General features: G+C 44.3%; 6 protein-coding genes across 7 annotated transcripts; 3 read left to right on the top strand and 3 right to left on the bottom strand.

The window, feature by feature from the left end:
- Positions 1–15,803: 15,803 nt before the first annotated feature.
- Positions 15,804–17,166, top strand: LOC117583184 (WD repeat-containing protein 61). The gene is made up of 5 exons (XM_034271384.1): positions 15,804–15,902; positions 15,958–16,249; positions 16,303–16,541; positions 16,610–16,797; positions 16,857–17,166. The coding sequence occupies exons 1-5, from the start codon at positions 15,900–15,902 to the stop codon at positions 17,128–17,130; spliced, it is 996 nt and encodes a 331-aa protein (XP_034127275.1). The 5' UTR covers positions 15,804–15,899; the 3' UTR covers positions 17,131–17,166.
- LOC117583185 (protein NDUFAF4 homolog) lies at positions 17,153–18,099 on the bottom strand. The gene is made up of 4 exons (XM_034271386.1): positions 17,869–18,099; positions 17,723–17,814; positions 17,408–17,654; positions 17,153–17,337 (listed from the first exon to the last, which is right to left on the bottom strand). Exons 1-4 carry the CDS (start codon positions 18,011–18,013, stop codon positions 17,198–17,200), a joined length of 624 nt encoding a protein of 207 aa, XP_034127277.1. The 5' UTR covers positions 18,014–18,099; the 3' UTR covers positions 17,153–17,197.
- Positions 18,100–18,168: 69 nt separating this feature from the next.
- LOC117583182 (dimethyladenosine transferase 2, mitochondrial) lies at positions 18,169–19,832 on the top strand. The gene is made up of 4 exons (XM_034271382.1): positions 18,169–18,740; positions 18,802–18,941; positions 18,995–19,311; positions 19,371–19,832. The coding sequence occupies exons 1-4, from the start codon at positions 18,254–18,256 to the stop codon at positions 19,774–19,776; spliced, it is 1,350 nt and encodes a 449-aa protein (XP_034127273.1). The 5' UTR covers positions 18,169–18,253; the 3' UTR covers positions 19,777–19,832.
- LOC117583186 lies at positions 19,773–21,137 on the bottom strand. Its single transcript, XM_034271387.1, has 3 exons — positions 20,887–21,137; positions 20,318–20,414; positions 19,773–20,243 (listed from the first exon to the last, which is right to left on the bottom strand). The coding sequence occupies exons 1-3, from the start codon at positions 21,004–21,006 to the stop codon at positions 19,852–19,854; spliced, it is 609 nt and encodes a 202-aa protein (XP_034127278.1). The 5' UTR covers positions 21,007–21,137; the 3' UTR covers positions 19,773–19,851.
- A 293-nt stretch (positions 21,138–21,430) lies between these two features.
- Positions 21,431–23,677, top strand: LOC117583180 (protein cereblon homolog). Of its 2 annotated transcripts, XM_034271381.1 has the most exons (6): positions 21,431–21,564; positions 21,634–21,710; positions 21,747–21,990; positions 22,052–22,724; positions 22,781–23,283; positions 23,347–23,677. In XM_034271381.1, the coding sequence occupies exons 1-6, from the start codon at positions 21,543–21,545 to the stop codon at positions 23,652–23,654; spliced, it is 1,827 nt and encodes a 608-aa protein (XP_034127272.1). In that variant the 5' UTR covers positions 21,431–21,542; the 3' UTR covers positions 23,655–23,677. The 2 variants fall into 2 exon arrangements, with proteins under 2 accessions (XP_034127272.1, XP_034127271.1); XM_034271380.1 differs by having other exon boundaries at positions 21,634–21,990.
- Positions 23,678–23,811: 134 nt separating this feature from the next.
- Positions 23,812–25,215, bottom strand: LOC117583183 (E3 ubiquitin-protein ligase FANCL). Its single transcript, XM_034271383.1, has 3 exons — positions 25,052–25,215; positions 23,989–24,984; positions 23,812–23,918 (listed from the first exon to the last, which is right to left on the bottom strand). The coding sequence occupies exons 1-3, from the start codon at positions 25,163–25,165 to the stop codon at positions 23,877–23,879; spliced, it is 1,152 nt and encodes a 383-aa protein (XP_034127274.1). The 5' UTR covers positions 25,166–25,215; the 3' UTR covers positions 23,812–23,876.
- Positions 25,216–25,480: the final 265 nt, after the last annotated feature.

Below are 25,480 nucleotides of genomic sequence, written 5' to 3'. Positions count from 1 at the left end.
TTAACTCGCCGTACAACATTCCCATAATCGAATGGCCACACTCTTTAGAGAGTCCATTTGCCAGACTCTTAACGAAATCTAACTAAATACGGCATATCTAAGACTTGAGTGAGTGCTACTTTCATTTTCATACAATGTTTATCTTTCGTTTGCCATGACTCATGCGAGTGTGTGGATGTATCTTGTGGCTTAACTATTTTATGCCAGTTTAAGCCCGTTCCAAATGCGGCAGCTGCCAACAGTCTCTATAAACTATAAACAAACAGACAATGGAGATAAAAGTCTCTAGAGATGCCCAAAGCAGAGTTACGAGAAGTATCAATGGCGTGCCATAGAATGGTGCAGGGTGGAGAGTGGAGAGACCCACTGCGTTGGGTGACCTGACCTTTAGGAAGACAGAGACAGAGACAATGCTGAAACTGCTGGCAGTTAATCATGTGTTATATCATTGACCTCGCCCTCTGAGCGTTCGAGGGTGTGTGTCTGTGTTGCTGTGGCTGCTGCATAATCAGTCAGAGAGGTCGCTCCACCCGTCCTCTGTCTCTCTCTTCCTCTGTCTCTTTGTAATTAACATCTAAACGATAAATGTAATTAGCAGGCCGGCAGGCAGGCTACAGCCACAGCCATTGCAGGCCTCCACTTAATTGCACTTTCATTGAGAGTTCATTGCCGCAGTGCAGCAACGTAGAGGGGATCGTACATCTAGTATCTTGTTTCTTTTTTTTGTCAAACACTGTATTGAGTTTTCCTGGGGGCCGCTTGACGCTCATCAAAACCATTCTCTAGCCACCGCCCCGACACTGAATATCTGCGAGATGCACAAAGGAAAGGCCAGTACAGAGCCAACAAACAAGCGGGCCACAAAAAATAAACACACGCACACACACACACAGACACACAGAGATGTGTGTGTATCACACACGCACACACTTACATAACGCTGCAGAGCTCTTGGGTCGTGCACTTTGTTTAAAAATAACAAGAAAAAATGTATCTGCGCCTGCGATGCAGTATCTTCAATCCGAAAGATACGCGCCGCGCCATGCCGGCATCTGGGCCCACTCGACGCACACAGCTGCTGCTGCCGCCCAATGGGTGGATGGGTGTATTTTCTCTTTCGCTTGAGGGTGGGGCTAGTGGCTAGTGTAAACATTTGGCTCTTCTGGAGAAATCTCAGTCATCGGTTAGGGCGTTCCAGCGGATGTGTGTGGGCAAACTTTAAGGTTCTTCCGACTTAAATCAAATGGGAAATGTTTTTCAAAACATACAAAGAATGCGAGCAAGTCATGGATAGAGTGGAGAACAATTCCATCCATTTTCTTAGCTAATAAAATTTAAAAACTTCTATCTTTAATTTAGGTCTTGAAATATTATTTTTATAATTTTAGGACTCTTCACAAAAGTCGTACAAAGAAATGCGGCGACCCCCAGAGAAGTGACAGAAAGCTTTTTCAGGTGAGAAATTGCCAATTTCACGCATTGCCACAAACCACGGCACCTGCAACTGCACCCGACACTTGCCACTCCGCCACTCTTTGATGCCACTCTGAGTGTGTGCGTGAAGTGCGGCTATTAAGACAAAATGTGTTTCTCGCAAAGGCAGTGCAACTATTTTTAGTGCCATTGGCTTCGTGCAATGCCAGCTTAAGGCTGTTGGCCATGAAAATGAATCTGCCATCTATCTGCTGGGGGCTGCTGGGGGCTGCTGTGCCTGCCTGCTGTGCAATTGTGCATCTGTGGTGCACAGGTGAAAGTATTTAATTATGCGTCTGCCGCATGACAAATCGGATGGTGTTGATGAATTGCCATTGCAATGCAAAATATCCTTGGCTGACAAGCGAATTTCCCAAACGAAAATGGTTAGACAGGAAAGTAAGCGCACCAAAATTGGGGCCTGGCAATTTTTCATTGGAAAAAGCGAGTCGGCGCAAGGCAAGGCAAGCGAGCTCGCCTTGTGTGGCAGTGGCAGTGGAAGTGGCAGGGGCACTGACAGTCGCAGTCGCATCGCGATAACAATAGGCAAACATTTATCGATAATGAAAACAAACAAAAGACTGAAAATGATTTTCAGTTTGCCTTGCAAATTGCTCTCATATGGCAGCCAATTACCATTTCCAAATGGTCAGGGGGGAAAGGGATCTGATTGACTTGCGTGTTTATTTTTTTGCCAAATGTGTTTGTTTCTCCATCTGCCAAGCACCAAGCAATCCACTTTGTTTACCAATTCCCACTTGTCCGCCAATGAATGCTTAATCCCAGGGTCTTGGACACATGTCACTAAACAAATTTCACTTTCTAATGCATTGGCCCCTAAACGAAGTGCAAGAGAGCTCGTTAATGCCTGCAACAGAGTTTTCCCCTTTATTGAGAGACTTCTAGAATTTAATAATACTTCGGAATTGCCTTTGAATCACAGTAGCAGCACAGCAACAGGCACAGACGAGGCGTATGAGCAATATTGCACAAATTATATAAATAATTGCCGATAGGAGTTATACGATGACAAGGGCAATTCTTGAATGCCAATTAATGTTAGCTATTAGGTAGCTTATTTTTTTATAATTTAAGCGAATTTTTCATTAGTTTTTCTCTAGGTGTAGAAACAATTTTGACATTCTTTAAAGACGATCTCAACCTTGGAAGCTTCCAATTATTATTATTCTCGGGAATAAGTCAGATACAAATACACTCTCTATCTGTGAGTTGTAGCCGCTGATTCAATCCACTTTTTAGAAGAAACAATTCGTAAATAAATATATAAAGATAATTCCATTTGAATCTGCATTTCCATTACGAATTTTCAATCATTACTCAAACACATTCCCTTAGAAACTTATCATTGACATTTCTGAAATAGGATTTTTCCTTCAACCGCAATACTTTACGTATGAGCAATGCGGAGCATTTCCGTGGCATTTCCATTCTTTATGGATAGATGGAGAGTTAAATCGCAAGTCTCACACATGATAGAGAGGGAGAGTGCAATTGAGAGTCGCTCCAATGCTTTATCGATTTCGATTTGATGCAAAACTTGTTGCCACTGATGGGCCCGTTGCCTATGGACTGCTGTCCCATGCATGAATTACGCAATTTAATTTTCAGATAATTTCATTTAAGTGAAAACAATTTTCCCATGACAGCAAGATTTGATTAGTGTAAATCGCCATCAATCAGGCAGTCAGGCCATCGCTCAATCATTCTGTCAAACAGAACTTTTCCTCAATATTTTATGCCACAAAAGTTCACTGACTTTAAGGCAAGCATTTGACCCAAAAAGGAAAAAAACCACTTGGAAAATGGTTGATGCGCAGTGGAAATGGAAGCGACATGAACTGTCATCGTCTGACAGCAGCATCAGCCACTACAGATACATATGTACATCGCTGTATATAATAGTAACAATCATAATAATAATAATACTAATCATAATGACGTTGATGCTGATGCTGATTAGACGATCAGGCTGTGCCTGTTGCTGCGGGACAAAAGCCTCTTGTCAGTCTCGTCAGCCACTAAATGCAATGAAACTCTTTATCGGATTAAATTTATGACAATTTTTACGACTGGAGAGTGGACAATGGGGGGGTCTTAGGGGATTTTTCGGACTGTAGTTTGGAAGTTTTGGTTGGTGGTTTGCCAGTGGGAAGACAAGTGGAAACAAGAAAGTTTTAGTGGAAGGCTTCGACTGGGAGATACCCGACTAAAAGATTTAAATAGATAAAAGATTATCCCAAGAGAGAGCTTCTGTACTTAGCTTACATATCCTACCAGCTGCCCCATATACCTTTCATAATCTACTCGGTATCAGACATAAAGACGATGATGAATTTTAGATGTTTTTGTTTTTTATCGTTTGGGCAACTTCCTTGAAGTTTATGGCTTGTGTTGCATGTTGCCTGTATGATGTTGCATGCCTCGTGCTGCATGAGGCAGAAACAAAGTGTGGAGCACACGATGCCCCGATGGCTAGATCTTGTATGCCCCACATTAAATGCATGTAGCCAGGCCTTGCTGCGTTTTTCATTTCTCCTCTAGAGCCCGCCGCCGCCTGACAGACATTCGGACATACTGACAGGCGGGCAGTCTGTTCGTCTGACTGACGAACTGACTGCCTGCTTGTCGTGTGCTCACTCAATTAGCGTTCAGAGGACCGAAACAGAAACAGAAACTGCAACTGCAACTGCAACTGCAACAATTGCACTGGCAGTGGCAGTTGCAGTGGCCCGAGGATGGTGCAAATATTTGCGAACTGCAATACAAACTGCAAATGAAATTGTCTAACAACAGGCCTCGGATATGTTCGAGTCGTTCGAATTAGTAGCCCAACAATTGTTGGGGTGTGCTTCAGCTTCTGCTTCTGCATCGGCTTCTGTTGATGCAATGGAAATGCCAGAGGGGCATAGAAATCGTATCAAAATAGCAACTATATTATAAATAAAATACTCTTACAATCTTAAAATAGTTTCAAATGCACTTTAAAAACGATGTACACATAAATGTTCAAAAGTTTTGCTTTGCTTCGTTGGGTTTTGCGCTCGAATTAGCAGAGCTTTTAAAAAAGAGGCACAGATAAAATCCAATTTAAAACCACAAAATCACCAAAATATTGACAGCCGAAACAGATGACATCCAGAATACCCAGCGCCAAACACCGGAAAATACTGCTTCCGTAAAGTGAATACATACTTTGCGCGTAATATTTGCATTTTTGCATTTCTTCAATTTTATTTCTTGAGCGCAGAGCAGTGGCAATAGTCTTATCTCTTGATCGTCATTTTACTCTCGCAAAAGGCTTTGTTTTATTGCTCTCACGGCAATTTTTACTGTTCTTGAGTTGTCGCTCTCTCTCCGGCAACCACAACAACCATGTGAGCGAAGGGCAGTTGCATTTTGTTGCTGTTTGTTTTCGAAAAGGCATTTTGCATACACTTCCATTGCCTACGTTCTCTCTTACCAGAATTCGTTCTCTTAGCAAAAACAACAATGAGCTTTACTTGGTAGAGCTGAATTCTCTCTCCCAAGCCTCGCGCTCAGCAAATTCGTGATGCATGAAGAATAAACGAACGGGATGGATCTTAACAATTATAAACACCCTTTTAATTCAGCAATCACCGACAACAGAATAGACACAAGCTACTCGAATATTAAATTCCACTATACCTAAGATTGTGTATCTGACATTCACTTACTCCACTTCCTTTCTTTTCTATTAATTTTCTCTATTTTGAAGCAGCACGTGCTTCGGCTTATGCTGATCTATTTACCTTTATTTATTTACCTGCCCATGGCCACTTGAGTTGTTTTATTAATAATCTGTTAATAATGACCAACTTTTGGCGATTAAAGCCCACACGCATATTCTCCCACTTAGCACCGTGGGGAGACGCGACACCTGTTCACCTTCCCACCTTTCCATTTCGAAAAGTTGCGGTTTTTGGTTGCCAATAAATATTGCCTCCATAATATGCCTAGCGGGCGTGGGCGTGGCGGATTACTACTATATAATATAATCCCATGTATGCAAGTAAGATTTGGCATCGCGTGTGCAGAGATTTTAATGGGAGCTTGTCGTGTGTTTGTGTTTGTGTGTGTGTTTGTGTGTGCGTTGGCGTGCTTTGAGCCATTTCTGAGGAGCATTTCTGACTGATTCATTGACCAGATTCCATGACGCTGCACAATGTAAATGAAACAATTTTTCTGTTGCTGCTTTTGTTATTGTGCTACCACAAGTTGCCTTTGTTTAACTGTTTCTGTTGTTGTAATTGTTGGTGTAATTATGCGGCATGAAAAATCGTTGGCAGCCATTAGGCGCACGAGTTGACCATGAACCAGTGACGGTTTTTTGTTTCTATTATTATTATTGCTTGTTTTAGTCTCTTTCTTTGTCTTTAATTGAATTTTATTTTATACAGATAATTGGAGGTACTTTTGCCGAACGTTTAAAAAGTGAAACCATTTTTAAGGGAAATTTGAATGAAAATGTAATAATTAAAGCCCATGGAATTGACTGCTGTTGTGGATATTCTTCCAATGGAAATGTGGTATTCAATTCTGAAATTCCCTTTATGGCATATACGAGCCAAGGATCAAATTCTGAAGGTTCCGGCATGCTCCCTAGAGACCCAAAAGGCAGGGGGGGCTGTGCCATATGGGTTCTCCCCAATGCATCGTCAATATCCGCTGGCAATGCAATCAAGCATCAAACGAAAACAAAACGGTAACAAAAACAACCAAATTCCATTGATTGACGGACGGACTGATTGCCTGACTGACTGACTGACTGGAGTGAATGAATAAGTGATGCACTGCCAGAGGCACCGAATGACAGAACGAGAGCTGCTCTGCGTGGGGATGGGATTGGATCCAATATTCATTCACGCACGCTGTGCGCTTGGGTGACCGGCAAAGTGGCTTCCGCCTGCTGCTGGTTGGGCAGAAAGCTCGCTGAAGATTGGTGAGCAGCGGTGGGCGACGGCGGCTGAAATGATAACTGTGCCATGCTGTACAAGAACCAGTACGGCAAAGCATTAGGGCGGGGGTTAAGTGCAAACGTCATAAACTCAATTTCCCTCTCCCTCTGTGCAGCCTGCCCTTTAACTGTAAATTGCTATATGTGTATACCCGTGCGTGTGTGTTTGTGTGTGTGTACATTGTTTAGTTACCTTTCGGAAAGACAAAGCAGCACAAAGCCCAAAAGCAAAGCAGAGAACAAATCAGAACTTTGATTACCCTACAAGCTATGAGGATACCCTGGACTAGGAATAATGTATGGGAACAGATATGGACATTAGTTTTATTTTTCAGATTCCGAGTGAGAGTATTCGTATAATTTGATTTAAAAAACCTAAGATATTAAATTATAATATTATTGTATGTATTTTTCCCTCCCTGTACCATTTATTACTCACGACAGCATATGCCTTTGAACTATACAATTAAGGGGTATTAAAAAAGTGATTCATGCGCAACCAAAAACAGAAACAGGGAAAAATAGTTACAGAAAAAGAGAGTAAGGAGAGAAAAACTTGTTTACTAAAGCCAGGCACGAGGCAACGGAGCATCACAGATTCGTTGGAGAGCAGGGTGCCGCCGCCGCCGGGAGAAAGAGAGAGAAGCAACCCAAAGCAAAGGTTTCCACAGCACAGCTTTACCCAACTTTCCTTAGCCGAACAGAGCCGAACTGAACACCCATCCTTAATTCCATTGACACGCCCCGTTTATTGGATTGTCAGCCTCTCTTTGCGGTTGCCTTCTCGTCGCGACTTTCCAATTGATCCAATTGATAATTGGATTTGCTTTTGCGTTTGCTGATTGGAAAAACGAAGTGACGGCGGCATCGAATGTAAGAAAATGCCTTTCGAAATTGACTCCACCAGGGATCCCCACACTTGCATAGATCCAGTCGCTAAATGATCATCGTCAGCTGATTCATTAGCCCCAATTTATTGTTGGTCAAGGTTTACGATCGTTTGCTCCAAATGCGTACACGTTCTTATCTGCGACCAAGCAACAACACCTTCCGCAGGTCGATTTCTAATCGTTATCAACGCTATCAACGGACGCTCGATTTCAATAGGCATTCGCCTATGAATGTGAATGAGAGTCCAAACTCGTGGCTATATATGGGAATGTGGAGGGCAGAGTACCTACCCTGTATAAAGATACACAATCATACGAACATACAAGTTTTGTTTGTGCAGTGGCGCCTCATGCCTCACGATCATTAAATTATAGTACAAATATTTGAGATAAGGCAGGGCAGGGCGGGGCAGGCAAAAAGGGGAAATCGCAATTTGTTTTCATTTGTTCAGCAAGCAATAATTAGTGTAGAATTATGTTCACGCTCTTCGGCCATTTTAATTGCTTTGAAATGAAGAAAGTTCTGTTATAAATATCGTAATACATTTATTAGTTGATGCCTATACAAATCCAAGAGTTTGGAGCAAAAGAATAGTTGTTAAAATAGCAGTCAAGAAAACATTAAAACCCACCACATACAAAAATGACTTTCAAATTGCAACCAAAAATCTACATGAATTTATTTCATTCTTGTTTTTTGGCTAATCATAAAAATTATCCACAATCTTTGCACACCCAAAAAAAAAACCAATTAAATTTGTTTAATCATAATAATTCAGAATCAATTTAAGGCCACAACTGCTATCCCCCAATGTGTAATTACAGGCGTGTGGGAGTCATTAGATCATTGAGAGAACAAGTTCAACTACAGTTCCCGTACCGCAGCACAATCCGAAACGGGGCCAGACACACACAAACATATTTCTATCATCTACTGACAATATCTAGTGCTACCTGAAATATATTTCTCTCACATTGCCAGGCGTATATGGCAATGAACCATCAATATGTGTTGCGTGTGTGTTTGTGGCTTGTGGTACCCCCTTACTGGCCCTTGGCCATAAATAGCGGCCACCGACAAAACGCATAAACATGCCCGAATTTTGTAGTTTTTGTTGTTGTGGGCAACCAACCTCTGTGTAGTTCAATAAACTCAACACACAACAAAAAAACACTACAGCAATAAACTAAAATTAAAATTGAACTACAAAATATTATTTGGGGGGAGCACACCCAGAAATAGTTCTGAACCAGAACTGATTCTAGGCGGGTGGGGATTGGATGGCTAAACCGTCAGTTTGTTTAAATAAAGGCAACAAAGTAAGCCCGTCAGTAAGAGTTCTATCTGCAAATTTAGAAATATAAATAAAAACCCCTCCCATGCCACACATGCCTCATGCAATCGGCTTTTGTTGAGGCTGCTAAAATTAGCAGAATGCCTCAGCACCCACACCTCGCCGCTCTGCAAAATAAATTTCACACAGATTTTCACAGATTCAAAAGGAAAGTTTCTCCTTTCATTTAAATTGCCTTTTTCTGACTTTTGTTTATTGAATCTGCCTAAGTTTTCGCCGCTTTTCACAGATTTTCATTTCTTGTTGGGATCTCTTTCTTTGTGGCTAACCAACCATGGCCACCGCCGAGTGGCATGCCCCCAAAGGCAATCAATTACACAGCTAATTGAAAAACCGAAACTAGAAATTGAAATTGAAATTGAAACTGTCACAGCAGCAGAAGCAGCAATTAAAAATAGTCCCTGCCCTGTCATTTGCTTTTTGGGGGCTGCTGCTTGCTGCCTTTGGTTTCGATTTCGATTCTTGTTCGATTATTCGATTGGCCCAATAAACTTTGCACTTTTCACGCTTTTCAAGCTGGCCCTGGGCCAATAAAAAGCGCAGCAGAAGCAGTGGCAACGGCAGCGCCGATCAACTTTTCATTGAGTGTCGTGGCGGCATTTGCTAATTAAAAATGCCTCAGCCATGAGCCATGCGCCCCAAGAGCCCACCAAGAGCCATGGTTATGAGGGAGTAGAGTAGACTAGAGAGACCACGGGGCCAGAAGATTGATGGGACAACTGCAGGTGGGCCACAGAGCAACCATTCAAGCTGTCTGTCTGTCTGTTTTGTCGGGCTGTCAGCCTGTCAGGCGGGTTATCGTCAGGTGCAGCTAGTGACGTTGGAAAGTGTTTAGAGGCATAATTATTTCACCTTGAATGGAAAGAGAAACAACACTTTCCGCTATCACTAAACTGTAGATTAAAGATCCAAAGATCATTAAAAAAATGCCGGAAACTTGTTCATCTCTTCATGCACAGAAAAATATTCTAATTTAGCGCCTACTGCTAAACATTCATTTGTCAGCCCTTTATATATTAATAAAAAATTTTAATTTTAAATCTGCAGCAGTCTTACCCCCAACCCAAAAATATAGAAAATAAATCCCAATCACTTGTGACTTCCCTGTATTATTTTCTCCAAGTGTACAAATTATATGTCTTGATTTTGAGGTGATTTTTTTGCCTTCAGTCAAGGCCAAAGAGACGTCATCTTCTGATCTCTGCTACTGACTATTTTTTTGTATAATTGAGAATGTGATTCATGTGGCCAGAAACTAAACTAACCGTACTACACGTGCCTATATCGAGAGCTAACACATCATATATCGTACAAGTACAAGTTCCTTCCTAAAGCTAAATAAAATATGTCTGGTTATGGCCAGGGGTTCCTGCCTTTTGTTTTAGTCCCGCAGCACATCCGGCGACTGTCGAATTTCTCAAGAATATGTGAAAATGAACTGAACTCAATTTAGAAATATCTATTTATATGCTTATAATGGACATATCCACGGATACGCTCTTCCGATCTGACATTGTCGCCTGTCAGCACTTTGAATTTGCATTTCGTTTGGCTCCATGGGAACGCTTTTTGCTATTCCATTAATTGGCCTTCGCCTAGAGTTCTTCCCCCCGAGTCGAGTGGGGGCAGAGCCAAATGCAATTTGTTTGGACGGGCTTCAATTGAAAAATTGAAACGAAAACCATTTGATAGAGAGCTGTGTGCTGTTTGCATGGTGATTCAAATCAATAGATGGCAAAAAAGTGTTTAGTCAATAAGTTTTGTTTTCACAATAGCGAAATGCAAGGGCAAAACTGATTCGCATGAACTTGAACTGTGTGGAAATAAGTAGAATGTTTCGACTGTAAAGTTTCCAATCTATGCAAAATCAAAGCTAAAATTGGTTAGAGGAATGGAATTATTCTAGAACTCTCTAACTCAATTTTTAAAATGGAAATTCAAGCACTGCTTTTATTAGCTACGAGTATACTTTTAGCGTACACTGTTTCACAGTCACATGTCACATTTGATTTCAAATATTCCATGACATCATGCATATGCAAGTCTTCGGATTAGGATTAAGTAATTCAAGAACCTTCCTGGATAATCCCCCCACCACACACTCCAGTCTAGGGGACGAAATTGATAAACTTATGTGTGCTATGTATAGCTAAAATTATGCACGATCCGAGCACTGTCGAAGCATAACAACTTAATCATATTAAGAGAGCTTGAAGGAAACCGGTCTGCTCGGTGAGGTCTAGGGCCTCTGCTGAATAAATGATTTGAATGAGCAAAGTGAATGCCTCTCACTCTGTGGCTGGAAAATGTGCATCAAATTGTGGAGGGAGGCGGCTTTAATTAAAAATGCAACAACTCTCGAGTGGGCGTGGTCTAATCGCTGATGAGTTTTATATACAAATTCTGATTCATTCAGATCAGCGAACTTTCAGCGAGAAATGTAAAATATCACAAAAGAAATGAAAACAAAGAAAAAACGAACCTCAGACCCACTCTCGGGGGGTCACGGTCATCATCATCATCATGTCTGACTGTCTTTTTTTAATTAATAATAAAACTACGTAGACAAGGCTCCCGCACAAAAGAAAAATAAAAGAAAACTTCAGACAACAAGCAACAACAACATAAAAGATGTAAAATTGTAAACGACCATTGAACATTGAACATTTTGATGATGTTTCTTTTTTTCTTTCTTACTTTTTGTTTGATAAATTGTGAAAGTGTTTTTTGGGCCCAGACGACAGCTAATTGACGCCTTCTTTTGCACCTCTAACCCCCACCCCACCCAAACGGCCTATCTCCCTCCCCAACCATTCACCCAAGCGGGCCTCACCCACTGGCCATACAGCACAAACACACAAGCATCACTCGCACTCGTACTCATATGTTATTAAAATGGCGTAAAAAATGCGATTAATAATGAAGCAAACACACATTGGAGAGGGTAGTCTGGGGGGTAGGGAACTGAGGCCAAAGCATGTGAAAGGCGTGAAAAAGAAAAGAAAGAAAGGCCTCATCTCATGGCTGAAGCTGTGTATCCTCTAACAGATCTGGGAGATCATTTCATTAGCTAAAGCTATAAAATTTAGTTTTTATTAAAATATGGTAAAAATATCGTAATAAATTGAATCAGCATAACTTCTTTTTATAGGGGTTCCGATTTGTATATGCTGTGAGCAGGCAGTAAAAGGTTCTATAAAAAAACCGTCTGTAAGACAGCAACAAATAGAAAGCAGAATGGATAAAAAAGAACAAGCAAAATGTTGTAAAAACGAACTGCGGCATTGATCGAAGAGATACATAAAATAATCGGCAATCTCTTTGACTTCAAAAGTAGCAGAAATAAAAGTTAATTTTACTAGGAGTATTAAATTATCTAGTCCCACTTTATGGTAGATATGGAAAATATATTGTAGATTGATTAGGGGAGTGAATATATAACCTTGGCCGCAACTTTATCTAATTTTTTTGACATTTTATCAGTTGTGGAGTTTATGAGATATCAATTTGCCTTTTTTAGGGGTTCACAAGGAGAAACACTACCCAGGGAGAGGGTACAGAGGCAGCGAAACATTACTTAAAGACAGGGCACAGAGGGTAAGAGACAGCTGCTCAAATATCAAAAATGTTTGGGGTAAAAACACTCGATTTTCAAGTGCTTCCAGGGCAGAGCAGGGTATTAATTTCTTTTACATTTGTACTCTGTCCTCAGACTATCTGGACTTGATGGCATTTTGCATTGGGGCAAGGGCAAGGGTATAAGATCAACAGAGTTTTAGATGGGTTAAGTGCTGCTTGGATTGAGCTGATATTAAGGGTAGGAGAAAGGAGTGAGTTTATCATTAAATATACAAGTTTTTGGGTTACTATCTTTACAAAATATCAAATAAAGTCATAATTTCTATCTGTCATATTTTGCGTAAATCAAACATTTGTCCAATAATCATTAACCCATCAGCCACAGGCAGACCCAAAGCTAGTTTGTTGTTTGTTCTTCGAATGGTTAATGATAATGTTTCACAACAATTTCTCTGCCAGAGCCTACGGCAAGCAAATGTCGGAACAAATGTCGTTTATTGTGGCCCTCATTCCACTTTTGAAGAGTAACCTCTACATTCTACAAAACGAAATGAATGGATTTTTTTGGCTTATGAAAATTATGGTTTAAAAATAGCAGTGAAATAATTATCTTATCTATGGCTAAAAGCCTCTTTGGCCATGTCTATATAAGGCGGCAAAAGCAAAAAGTACTTAAGTTGACATTTTCTTTGCCCCTGCCGCTATGATCAGAGGAGAGACATTTCCACTGCCATTTGCTAGAGATACTCTCGAGATCTTCGCGACTTTGTTGCGTGTAGATGTCTGGGCAATGCCCCTACAATGTGTGGCCACAGAGGGAGAGAGTTCAATGAATGCTGTTTATTATTGTACAATAATTCTCTAGTATTTCTTATCAGTTATCAGTGGGAGAATGGATGGTCGGCATGGAACCCTGGACCAGCACATGATAGTGGATCGAAATTGTGTCTTTCTTTTACATAACTTTTTATCATTCCCTGTGGCTCTCCTTTCCCCACCCTTTACCACCTTCACCTCTGCCACACTTTTCTCTAAAATAATGTCAAGGCTGATGCAATCAAAATCTTTGGCGAACTCTTTTCGCTGGCTCAACAGCATTTTTCTCTTTTATTTTCTCGGCTTTTCTTTTCGTTTTTGGCAGACTTCAAAACTTGCTCTGTCATTGTCGTCTCCCCCCTGCTGCAATGATGTCATATGAAGTTGGGAGATGTTTTTGGCCCAAAAAATATTGCTCTAGTTTTGGCTTGCTTTTGACTTTGTCACGCTTTTCCCAGACAGCGGTTTTCCGCACTTGACTTCACTTCTCTCTCACCTCACCTCTTCGATCAAGGCGCTACGCTCTCGAATAATAACTTTGTTTTTGTCGTCATCGTCGACGCTCACATTCCGCGAGGGCAGGCAGGCAGGCACAAAGCACAAGACGGTCCACAGTTGCTCATCGGCTTAGGCTTTTTTCTGTTTTATTTTACACCCGCTTTTCCCTCTTGGCCTGCCCTGGATTTCCATTTGTTTTTTCGTTCTTTTTTTTCAACATGATATTGTGAAAAGTTTTCACACTAATGGCAGCAGGCAGCGTGAATGCATTTATGTTTTATGGTCTAGTTTTTTTACCCCATTCCATTTCTTTTTCCAGTGCGTTTTTGCTGTTTGTTGTGTGTGGAGCACCTCTTAGGGGACAGCGTTTTTTTCTTATCCATAAATACCATTTACATACAAATGTGTGAAGGCTAAGGCAGAGCAACAGCCCGAGAGGGTGTTGGATGTTGGATTGGATGGGTAGCTAAGTGATGGCAGGGCGTAGAAATCCGTTAAATATTTCATGCAAGCAGTTTACTTATCAGCTGTAAGTGCAAGCAGTGCTGTTCGAAGGAGCAGTCGCAAGGGCAGACTCTCTCTCTCTCTTTCAGCGAAACAGTTAGCAAGCAGTTATTTCCAGACAAACATGCAGTCAATGCATGAAATAATATCTTGAATATACAACAAATAGTAGGACTATTAAACGTGAAACCCACAGCGCTTGTACTTAATAATTTTGCATAAAAAACACATTTGATTACATAAAACTAAGTTATGTAAATCTGCTTAGAATTATTTATATTTATCATCGGATTTCACTCACCTTTATGATAAACAAATTCAGCTAAAAACTGTTTGATTTGATTTATTTTTCAGGCGATTTGCAAATTAAATTTTGTTGGAAATGTGCGATTAAAATTCAATCGCGTAGTATAACCACAACAAAAACAAGAAGAGAAGATGAGAAGAGACAAAATTAAAGATAAACTTGTTTACACCGAACCGAATCGAGAGAGTGACAGAGATAGACTCTGAGAACAGTTAAACAGGATTTGTGGGAGAGAGACACGCGGGGGGTCATATGGATGCGAATGGGAATCAATAAAACAAACACAGCACAGCACATAAAACACATGGAAGAAAGTGCGGCGAATTCTGGTTTTATTATTATTTTCTTCTTATTCTCCTCCCCGGTTAATTGCACAAATGGGTGAACATGAGAGGAAGAATTGGAAGTGCGTGTGCAGCGGCAGACAGTAAGAGAGAGAAGGAGCGGCAAATCCTGGCCTTAAATATATCACATCGGATTTCTTTTCGTTTTTTGACGAAGTTATGAATGATAAAATATTCTTCAGCTGCTGCTGCTGCACACACACGCATACGCCCCCCACCGCACTCTCACAGACGACACACAAAACACACACACATTTAAAGTTTCACTATAAATGTTATTAATATATTCCAGACACGCGGCTCGGCTCCCGGACACACAGACAAAATACGAACGAAACGAAAAATCAACTAAAATAAAGAACACGCGCGTTGGTCCGTTTTTCGCTGCTGGTCATCAAAATTGTCGGCGACAGCGTCCGCACTGTTCCTTTTTCCACACTTTGGGTGCGTTTTTATTCAACATTTGCATTATATAACGACACTTGCATTCAATTCAGATTGCATTATTGCACTTCTGCAGAGCAGAGAACTGCACTACTCACTTGCACTTGTTTTGATTTTCCGGGCAACAATTTCACGTCGTGTTCGTTCTATTTTTTTTTGTATTTAAACAGCGAATTGGTGCTGGTCGAACGACGATGAATCTGCTGTGGCTGTCGATATTTTGTTGTAGAGCGCTATCGATGTTTGCTGCAAGGATGGGCAAACAAGGTGTTGCAATGGAAAGGTGTTTATATAATTGATTTTTTTCAAAATATTACCCGCTTGTGTGGAGAAAAAATTCCCTTGCAGTCTTAGCAGCAAGCAATATATAATTTATTTTTAAATTATGGGCTTAAATAAAAGAATATAACAAAAACAGCGACAACTTTCAGCTGTAAACTCTTATAAAATAAATTATAAATAAAACGGTCTGTATATCCATTTCACTCTCATTTAATACGTAGAACTCTTTAACTCGCACTTATTAACAGCATATGCAACGGACTAGTTTTTTCCGGTGAGACCACCTTGCATCATGATTTCAATAGCTTATAGATACCGATATATTTGATATATTCGGCATATTTTGTCAATAACTACGCGGTAACACTGCACGGCATATTAAAGTCTTTAATATAATTTTTTAATTTTAAAATGGTAAGTCCCCTGTGATGCTTTTCTTGTGCAACTTTTGTTCAACAATCATTTTCAGTTCTCGCTGTTGCACAGAGAGGAGAATGCGCATGAGAATTCGCTGTGGAGCTGTGCCTGGGGCCGAGATCCACTGCCGGCTGAAAAAGATGCCGCCACGGAGCCGGAAGAGGAGAATCCCTTTGATTTTGACAAAAAAGAGCCCAAGCCAAAAGAATTTATTGTGACGGGTGGTCTCGATGATCTGGTGAAAGTATGGGACATTCGTGAGGACAACACACTGAAGCTGCGCCATGCGTTGAAGGGGCATGCCCTGGGCGTCGTCTCCGTTGCCGTCAGTTCCGATGGTCAAAGTGAGTGTTGCAAGAACTTTATAGAGCTAGATTAATATGTGTTCTTTCCATAGCCATTGCCAGCAGCTCGCTGGACTCTACGATGTGCCTGTGGGATGCCAGGACTGGCGACAAGAAACATTTGCTGACCTTTGGGCCTGTGGACCTGTGGACCGTGGGCTTCTCGCCGTGCGACAAATACGTGATTTCCGGCCTGAACGATGGCAAGATATCCATGTACAGTGTGGAGACGGGCAAGGCGGAGCAGGTGCTGGATGCCCAGAATGGCAAATATACTTTGAGCATTGCTTATGTATGGAAAACCACAGCCACGGACCAAAGACTGCTCAATCCATGAAACTTTTCCATTTTGCATTGCAGAGTCCCGATGGCAAATACATTGCCAGTGGTGCCATTGATGGCATTATAACCATATTTGATGTGGCCGCGGGCAAAGTGGCACAGACCCTGGAAGGACATGCCATGCCAGTGCGCAGTTTGTGCTTCTCCCCGAACTCTCAGATGCTGCTAACCGGCTCCGACGATGGACACATGAAGCTCTACGACGTGTAAGTGCTGGCCACAGGATTGTAGCAATTATAATTAATGTACTCTTCTCCCTTTGCAGCGCGCACTCTGATGTCGTGGGCACACTCTCGGGCCATGCCTCCTGGGTGTTATGCGTTTCCTTCTCCGAGGATGGCAAGCGCTTTGCCAGCTCCTCCAGCGATCGCACAGTGAAAGTTTGGGACTCCTCCGAGCGCAAGTGCCTGCACACATTCAACGAGCACAGCGACCAGGTGTGGAGCGTGCGCTACAGCCCCGGCAACGATAAGGTGATATCCGCCTCCGAGGATAGATCGCTCAACGTCTACGAATGCCCACCGAATGCCATGGTCTGATGTGTACACAATAAATCGTAGCTAGGGTTAAAACAACGAATTGGTTTCTATTTATGGTAGAGGCTAACTATGAACTACTACTGTCCGGCACAGTGGGCTTCTCTCTGAGCAGATTTATCTTTTGCTTTGCCTGCGTCAGCAGCGTGTCCTTGTACTTCTGGTCGGGTATGTACACATTAAACGTCTTGAAGTAGTGCAGAATGTTCTCTGTGAAAGTGGATGAACAGAATGAAAAGAAGATTTCACAGAGTGGGCGGAAAGGTCTCTCCGTTCGTACCAACATGCGTCTCCTTCAGCTTGTACTCGTCGGCTATTTTCTTGGCTGGCCACAGTTCCGGTTCGTTCTGATGATCGTTGATGAACTTCAGCGCTTGCCGCAGTGTGCAGCGGCCGCTGAGGATCCGACTGGGCTCCTTGTAGCCATACTCAAAATCATCCGGCGTCTTGCGCTCCAATGGAAGAGGTCGCTGCTCTTTGATGTCTGCCGCAGCCTCTGCCGCCTGACGCTCCTGCACGCGTGCAATCTATGAAAAAGTAAATCAAGCATCAGAACGGGTCCCACTGGTCAAATTATTCCTTTTCTTTAACCCACAAATCGATCCTGGGACGTTACATAAACATCTTTTAGTCTCGTGTCCAAGTGCGAGTCCTTTAGGTTGAGCTTGTCCACAAACTTGGGATCCACTGCAAGCAAAGGGAGATTAGATATTGGCCCTAACTAGTGTCCCAGTAGCATACATTCTAGAGTACGTTCCATGTCCCTCAGATTGGATTCATATTTGGGTGCCGGTGTGGGTTTCTCGCGCTCAATGATGCGGTGGGCGCGATTCTCGGCATTGAAGCGATTCGCCCGGCGGGCAATCATCGAAGCTACCTGCCCCATGACCGCAGCACTTTGATTTTATTAAACAATTCACAAAATATGAATAAATTCGATTAAAACGAAAATTCTTCCCGTAAACATAACCAATAAACAATGAGTGTTGGGAAACTTCACAAGCCAAACAGCTGTTGTGGGTAAGTCTTGTAAGTGCTGAATAACGCCAGTGACCCAACTGTTGCTTGTAAACAAAACCGGCCGGGACAATTTTTTTTTGACTTTGTTTATTAAATTGTTACCGCCATGCTGCCACTGCGATCCAGCTGGAGGTTCGCCAGGGGTTTCGCCAGCGCCAGCAGCAAGGCAAAGCGCGATTTGTTGGCCCGGTACAGCGGCGAGTATCCAGATAAGCTGCTCAGCAAGAAACAGAAGACTCCCACGCACATGTATGTGGCCAATGCAGAGACGGCAGAGCGCATCGCCCAGTACCTGGAGCCGCATCTGCAGCAGACCAGCTGCGACACAGTACTGGAACTGAATCCCGGCGTGGGTCACTTCACCAAGCATCTGCTCGACCGTGAGTCGCAGTTCCGCAAGATTATTCTGCTCGAGAGCATGGAATACTTTATGCCACGGCTGCACGAGCTGCACACACTGTACCCGGAGCGGGTGAAGGTGCGCCAAGGGGATCTGGTGAACATTTGGAAGCTGGTCTTCATGGACAAAATGGACAACGGCATGCGGGTGGCCGAACTGCTGCACGATGTGCCCCAGCGGCCCTACACCGATGGTAAACAGAAAGCAAACCCCTTGCAGGGCTAAACCCTAATCGGAATGCTTGATTTTCGTAGACATCAACATGCTGGTCTTTGGCGCCGTGGGCTCGTACTCGTTCTTCAAGCATCTGATCAACTCGCTGATCTTTCAGACGAGTCTCTACACCATGGGACGCTGTGAAATGATCCTGGCCATGCCTCCGCCTATTTATATAGTAACTAAAATCAAGCACAGTCCATGATCGATCTTCAATTTACACTCCTGCAGCACCTGACCTGCGACAATGATGTGGGTTACCTCATCTATCGCTCCACCACAGTGCTGTTCCAAATACTCTTCGAGCATCGATTCATTGCCAAGGTGCCGCGTGAGGATTTCCTGCCGTTGCAGGCCGAATACAAGCTCACGAAGAACAGCAAGCTGGGCAAGGTGCGTTCCGTCAATCCCGAGTACTTGTATTTGGTTAAATTTGTGCCCCGCCGCAACCTGCACGAGCTGTGCCCACCGCAAGACCTCGTGGCGCTTTGGTTCTTCATCAAACAGAATTATGTGAGCCGAAGGAATCGCATAATACCCAATCTCGAGTGAGTTGTAACCAATCTACCGCCCAAGCGCCCTTCATTTGATGTATTTTGTGCTGCAGAAAGTGGGTGCCCGGCTGTGGGCCCAGGCTGATCATCAATCCGCATGCCTCTGAGCCGATTACTCCAACCTACCCCGATGAGTCGCCGCAGCAGCTGCCGCAGTACACCACACAGAGCACCACAATGAGCAACAGGGACTACTATCCGGGCATCAATATTTACACGCAATTTGGCGATCTGAGGCCCAGTCAGATGCTGACACTTTTTACACAGTTCCGCCAGTGGCCAGAGTACCAAGAGAGCTCCTTCCTAGCGTCCATGGAGAATGCGCTGCTCAAGCTGGAGACGGTCAACGATGAGGATGTTGTGACGCTGCCCGAGGAGGATGACATTGGGGCGGAGGAGCTGCTCGACGAGGCCAAACCCAACCCAGCCACGGACCGGCAGAAAGCGAAAGCCGCTTAGATTTTGTTTGAATTATTATTTGTTATGGTTTAAAGTTAAAAATCTCTTGAATTCGATTCGTTTTGTCTCCACGGTCTATGTGCACTTGCCCTGGGCCAGCAGTCGGCTGCCGCGGGAGCACTTCTCGGCCAGCTCAATGTGGTACTCGGGTGGTGGAGCGGCTTCGTCCAGCGATATGCGCGTCTCCAGCTGCACGGACAGTTTCACGCAGTCCACCATCAGATTGATTGGGTTGACGCCCAGCACATAGGTGTACTCCTTAAAGGGACACGGATTGCCCTCGTGCTTGGTGTTGCCAAACTCGTAGCAGGTGTCGCGAATCATAAAGTGTCCGTCCGTATTGCAGGGATTCCTCACGCACTCGGGAATGACATTCTCCTTGTACAGCACCAGCATCTGGCCTTGTTCGCATGGGCCCTGCCTGTAGGCGGGATAGCAGGCGTCCGTCTCCGGGTAGTAGAGCGTGGCTGGCAGACACGGGGAAGTACCCCATACACATATTATGTCATCGCTCGCTTAATGCTGATCACCAAATGCTCACCTGGCGCACAGTCACAGACCCAATCGAGTTGCTGATCCCCTGGATATAGAAGCTGATGCCTCGGGCAACGCGCCGGCGAATAGAGCGGCTTGCGACCCTGTACAAAATGGGAGAGCAGCAACAAATGATTAATTAATTGATTATTATTATTCTTTATATAAATATAAAGCTCTGTTTTTGGTACACTTTCAAAGGGGAGCCTAGTTGTGATTTGGTCTTGTTAGCTCATTGATTACGAGCGTGGATTAGTGAGATATTCAAATTTCCTGGATTGCTGCATTGAAAGTACTTTTCTGGGAAGCCTTTCTACCTACAAATCATATTATTTCCATAAAAAACCAGTCCGCACATCAAAAACTTGTTCAATGCACTCGAACCTTTTATTTAAATGTGATTTCTCGCTTTTTTGGCGCCATCTTTCAAGTTTAGCAAATAAATTTCCGCCTTCAGGGCATACAAAATTCGGCATTCCCGAAATTTAGCTTTCACTTTTTGTACTTTTTGTTGCCTTATCAAAGCAGAGCAGGGACAAAGCTCGGGTTCCTCTCTCTCTCTCTCTCGCAGCTTACCGCCAAGTTAACTTTCTTCATATCAATGTCCGCATCCTCCACGAAGGCTATTTGTGCCTGGGTGATGCTCACGAGAAACGCCGATACGGCGCAGAGCAGCAAAAGTCTCGTCTTGATCATTCTGTGCGATGTTTATTTGTGATTTATGGCTATGTAAAACAGGTCGCTATGGTCGGCCTTTACAAGATAACGATAAGCAGAACAAGTCGCGACTTTCGCCTTTTGTGGATTCAATAACTGTGCGCGCAACTTTTGGCGTCGATCGTTTATATATAAGCAAGTCGTTGGACCGGAACAGCTGTTGATGTGGGGGGCGCTGTGGGGACTCCTGAAACGGATTATGAATCGAATAATAAGAATTAATGACAACAGTACCAAATCAACCATAAATTTAAATTGTAGCAAAAATTCCCATCTCTCACACGAAAGGTGTTTCCCAGTGCGTTTCCCTATTAGAGTGTAATATGTAGTTCAGAATCAATAAAAATCACTTTCTCGAGTCCCCATAACTTTTATTTAAAAATTAGTGAGTTTTCAACACTGGTCAACAGAGTTGCATTTTACTAACTATCGATAATCAAATGTCCAATAAATAAATGACAAAATAAACGAAAATTACAGCTTCAACTCGCAACTCCCACACCCAAACAGATTAAATGGATGAGGAAGACACAGCAGGTAAGTCGCTACCAAATTGTATACCAAAACCAAACAGCAACCAAACTTTGTACACATTTTACTGCGCAGAAATCAATGAAGAAGTGGTGGAGGGTGTTGCTGACTCTGCGGGGGCCGTAGCAGCCTCGAGTGGGGCGGAACTGCAGGCAGAGGCAGCTGCAGCGGCAGCAGCAGAACTGCAGCCGAGTGATGAGCTACAGACTGTGGAGAGGGTCATAGATGTCTACGAGGAGACGGCCGAAATGGAAGCGGCCATGATCGAAAACTTCTTTGGACCGTCCGCAGAGGAGATTCCTGGACCCTCTGCAGCTGGCAGCTCCTCCAATGTGGGTGGTGAGGACATAGTGCTGGATGATGGCACCGAAAGCGATTTTAGCCCCTTGCGCCCCAGCAGTGACATGTCCCTGGACAGTCCAAACAGCGAGGGTAAGTTGATGTCTTCCATTTGCTGCTGTTGCACAATTTGCATAAATCGAATGACACTCAGATGACTCGGATGTGGAGGCCATGCCACGCTGGATGATACCACAGAATCGCTTGCGCTTCGCCGTGGACATGATGGTGTCGCAGGCACGCAATCAGGACGGAGGCATCGCCGCCCTCCTGAACAGGGACAACTTCTTGCAGCGCGTTCGCAGCATGGTGTTCAGCCAGGAGCGTAGACGGAGTCGCACCAGCGATGAAACCAGCCAGGATGCTGAAGATGCTGCACAACCGCTGCAACAGCATCAACCGCCGCCACCACCACCACCAAGACCACCCTTAGATATCGACATGGAGGAGGGAGGCGTGCACTTTGACACCAATCTGCCGGCAGAGCATTCGTATTTTGGGCCCAATCTGAATCGTGTGCCCGGCGTGGACTACCAGGAGGTGGGCAGCAGCCACCACATGCTCATCTTTCTGCATCAGCACATTCTGTTTCCCGGCGAGGTGCTGCCGTTTATGATCGATGGCAGCCTCTTCGACGATGATATGCCCGGACTGGATGGCCTGATATTTGCAGTCGCTTTTCCCCTGATGAAGCCTCCCGAGGATAGCCAAAAATTGTTTGGGGTAACCTGCCAGATCTATGAGAAGGGCGACAGCGGACACCATTTGACGTTCTACAAGTCTCGGGCGCTGCAGCGGATTGTCATCAATTGCAGCGACATCAAGGGGTGAGTGGCACCCTCCATGTCTGATCACAGCTAATCTTTAAGCATTTCCCTTGCAGCCTGCCCCAGTACATTGCCCGAAATCCAACCAACAAATGCCACAGCAAGGTGAAGATATTGCCTGAGTACTTTCTGCCCGAGCCGCTCAAATGCATCGACATGGGCTCGATGAGTCGCTTTCGAGACATACCCTCCATGAGGGACAAGTATCAACGCTATCAGATCTCGAGCACACCCTGGCCGGTGGAGGCGTGCCGCGAGTACGCCTACGAGGAGATTGTGGAGCGTGCGCGCAAGAAGCTCGAAGTACACAAAATCGACACCATGCCAAAGTGCCCCATACAGCTGTCATTCTGGTTGGTGCGCAATCTCCATCTAACAGAGAAAATGATGAGCCAAATGTTTCTCACGGACTCGGTGAATCTGCGCCTGCAGCTTATTGGCGGCATCCTGAAGGAGGAGACGCTCTTCTATTGTCGCTACTGCAACAGCAGCCTGGCCTACTGTTCGGATCTCTTTGCCATGTCCAAGCACGGCGTGCAGACGCAGTACTGCAATCCGGGTGAGTGTTTGAACGTAGGAAATCCACGCGGAAGTCTGACTAAATGCTCTTCGCTTTTCCCAGGTGGCTACATACACGAGACAAACACTGTTTATCGTGTCATCTCCCATGCCATTGGCTACAGCGGCGAACCATCCACCCAATTCAGTTGGTTTCCCGGCTATCAGTGGCACATCATTTTGTGTAAATTCTGCGCGCAGCATGTCGGCTGGGAGTTCAAGGCAGTCGAACCCAATTTGGCACCCAAAATGTTCTACGGCCTGGCTGGGTCCAGTGTGCGCATTGGCAAGGCCGGCGACAGTGCCACCGTCAATGGCAACAACTTTGTCGTGCGCAACATGCTGCGTGTCATTTCCAGTGAACTGGAATAGGACTTACACTAGGACTTGACTCACATAAATTTAAACAAACAAAAATCTGATTGTCTAGACAGTATCTTATAGAGAGAGAAACTTGAGGATCGTTCTATACACGATCTGCGGGCGCAGGTGCAAACGGAAAGATTGATTTTAGTTAAAGTAAAAATTATATTTAATTGATGTTTAAGATTAAATTTAAAAAAAAACGCTGCTCCATCCTAACCACTGTTTGCTTTACGCTGCATCCAAGAGTGCAGCAAATGAGGTGGACAGCTTCTGCGGAAGACAAAGGAAAGGATTTTACTTTACTCGACTCCCCAAGGCTGTTCCTTTGTGACCCACTCACCGCCTTGCAATACGGACACAGCCCAAAGGAGACATCCAGAAAGGTCTTACCATCCAGCTGCGTCTTGAACCATTCCTCCAGGCAGGCCGCATGACACTTGAGCACACAGCGTGCATTGTCGCACGAGACGATGGGCACCGCGCCACTGTCCAAGCGATAAACAAAACAAATGTTGCAATGCTGCTCCTGTTCCTGCTCTTGCTCCGGCTTGTGTGCCTCGTTCCAGTCGGGCATGGGAAAGTAGCAGAGATCAAAGATGCGCAGCAGATTCTTGTGCATGTCCAACTCCGAGTCCCAATTGCCGAGACCATCGCTGAGCACCTGCCGCAGTCGAGCCACCTCTTCTGTGGGTCCTATGATCTTCAGCGCCATGGAGGCAATGCTGGCAAAGGGATCCCCAATGGTCACCTTAAGGTAGACGCGCTCTTTCAGTGGAAAAACGCGTGTGTTGTCCTTGGTGGTAATGGGCGATGGCTGCAGCACATGGCACAGCACATCAATGTCCATGAAGTTGTCGTAGAACGGGCGCAGATCCTCCAGCAGCTTACGGAAGAGATTCAGCGCATCACTGAGCGTTCGTGCGCTCTTGGCCAACATGTCGCCCAGTGGCACGCAGTCGGGCAGACTGTGCTCCAGCAGACGCATCGTGGGCAGCTCCAGCTCCAGGTAATGCTGCTCGAAATCGGGAAACTGACTGAAACGAATCCGCGAGCAGTCAGCGTCCATCTGCAAGCGGTACTCATGGGGCCTGTGCATCGCCAGAATATCAGCGTATATATTGCTGGTTGGCTGGGCATCACTTAAACTGCTAATCGACTCCTTGGCCGGCAGCAGCTTCGGCAGATGCGACAACAAATCTTCCAGCAGCCAGTCAGTCTTCACCTGCAGGTTGCTGCCGGTGTAGCACTTGTACTCCAGTTGCTCCTGCACGTACAACTGAAAGCCCACCAAGGCCGGATGGTGGGGCAAATACAGCTTCAGGCGACGCCAGTTTCCCTGTGGGCAAATATGTTTACTTTATTTCAATTAGGCGGGAAAAGACTTTGCAGACTTGGGAACTTACCTCGCTGCACACCACGCCACGGATTATGATGGCACCGCCTTTGTTTCGTTCTGCGGTTAAGCCGGGATACTTCACTGCCAGGAAGTGCTCCAAAGTGGTCCTCTCGCTGTCCATTATCTGGCTTAAAAGCGCAAAAACAAATTCATAACAAATTTTTAAACTACATGAGCTAGAGGTGGTCTGAAGTCACCGATAGCAGTATCGATAGCGGCTGTTATCGATGGTGCGAAAGTACCCGCATATTTGAAATTTTCTATCAAATTTAAATAAACGCAGAGGTATGCCATTTCTATAAGGAAAAAATGTGATTTTAGGGGGTATATATATAGTTATAGTTTCCGATCTTTTTGGCGGCTGTTTTTCCCACTCAGCGGAAACTCTGCCACCCAAAACTAGCCTCTCCAGAGCTTATCAGACGAATTTACGTTA

Source organism: Drosophila guanche, unplaced genomic scaffold, assembly GCF_900245975.1.
Source record: "Drosophila guanche unplaced genomic scaffold, DGUA_6, whole genome shotgun sequence".
NCBI lineage: Eukaryota > Metazoa > Arthropoda > Insecta > Diptera > Drosophilidae > Drosophila > Drosophila guanche.
The sequence above is the reverse complement of the archived record's forward strand: the minus strand, read 5'-3'. Positions and strand labels throughout refer to the sequence as shown.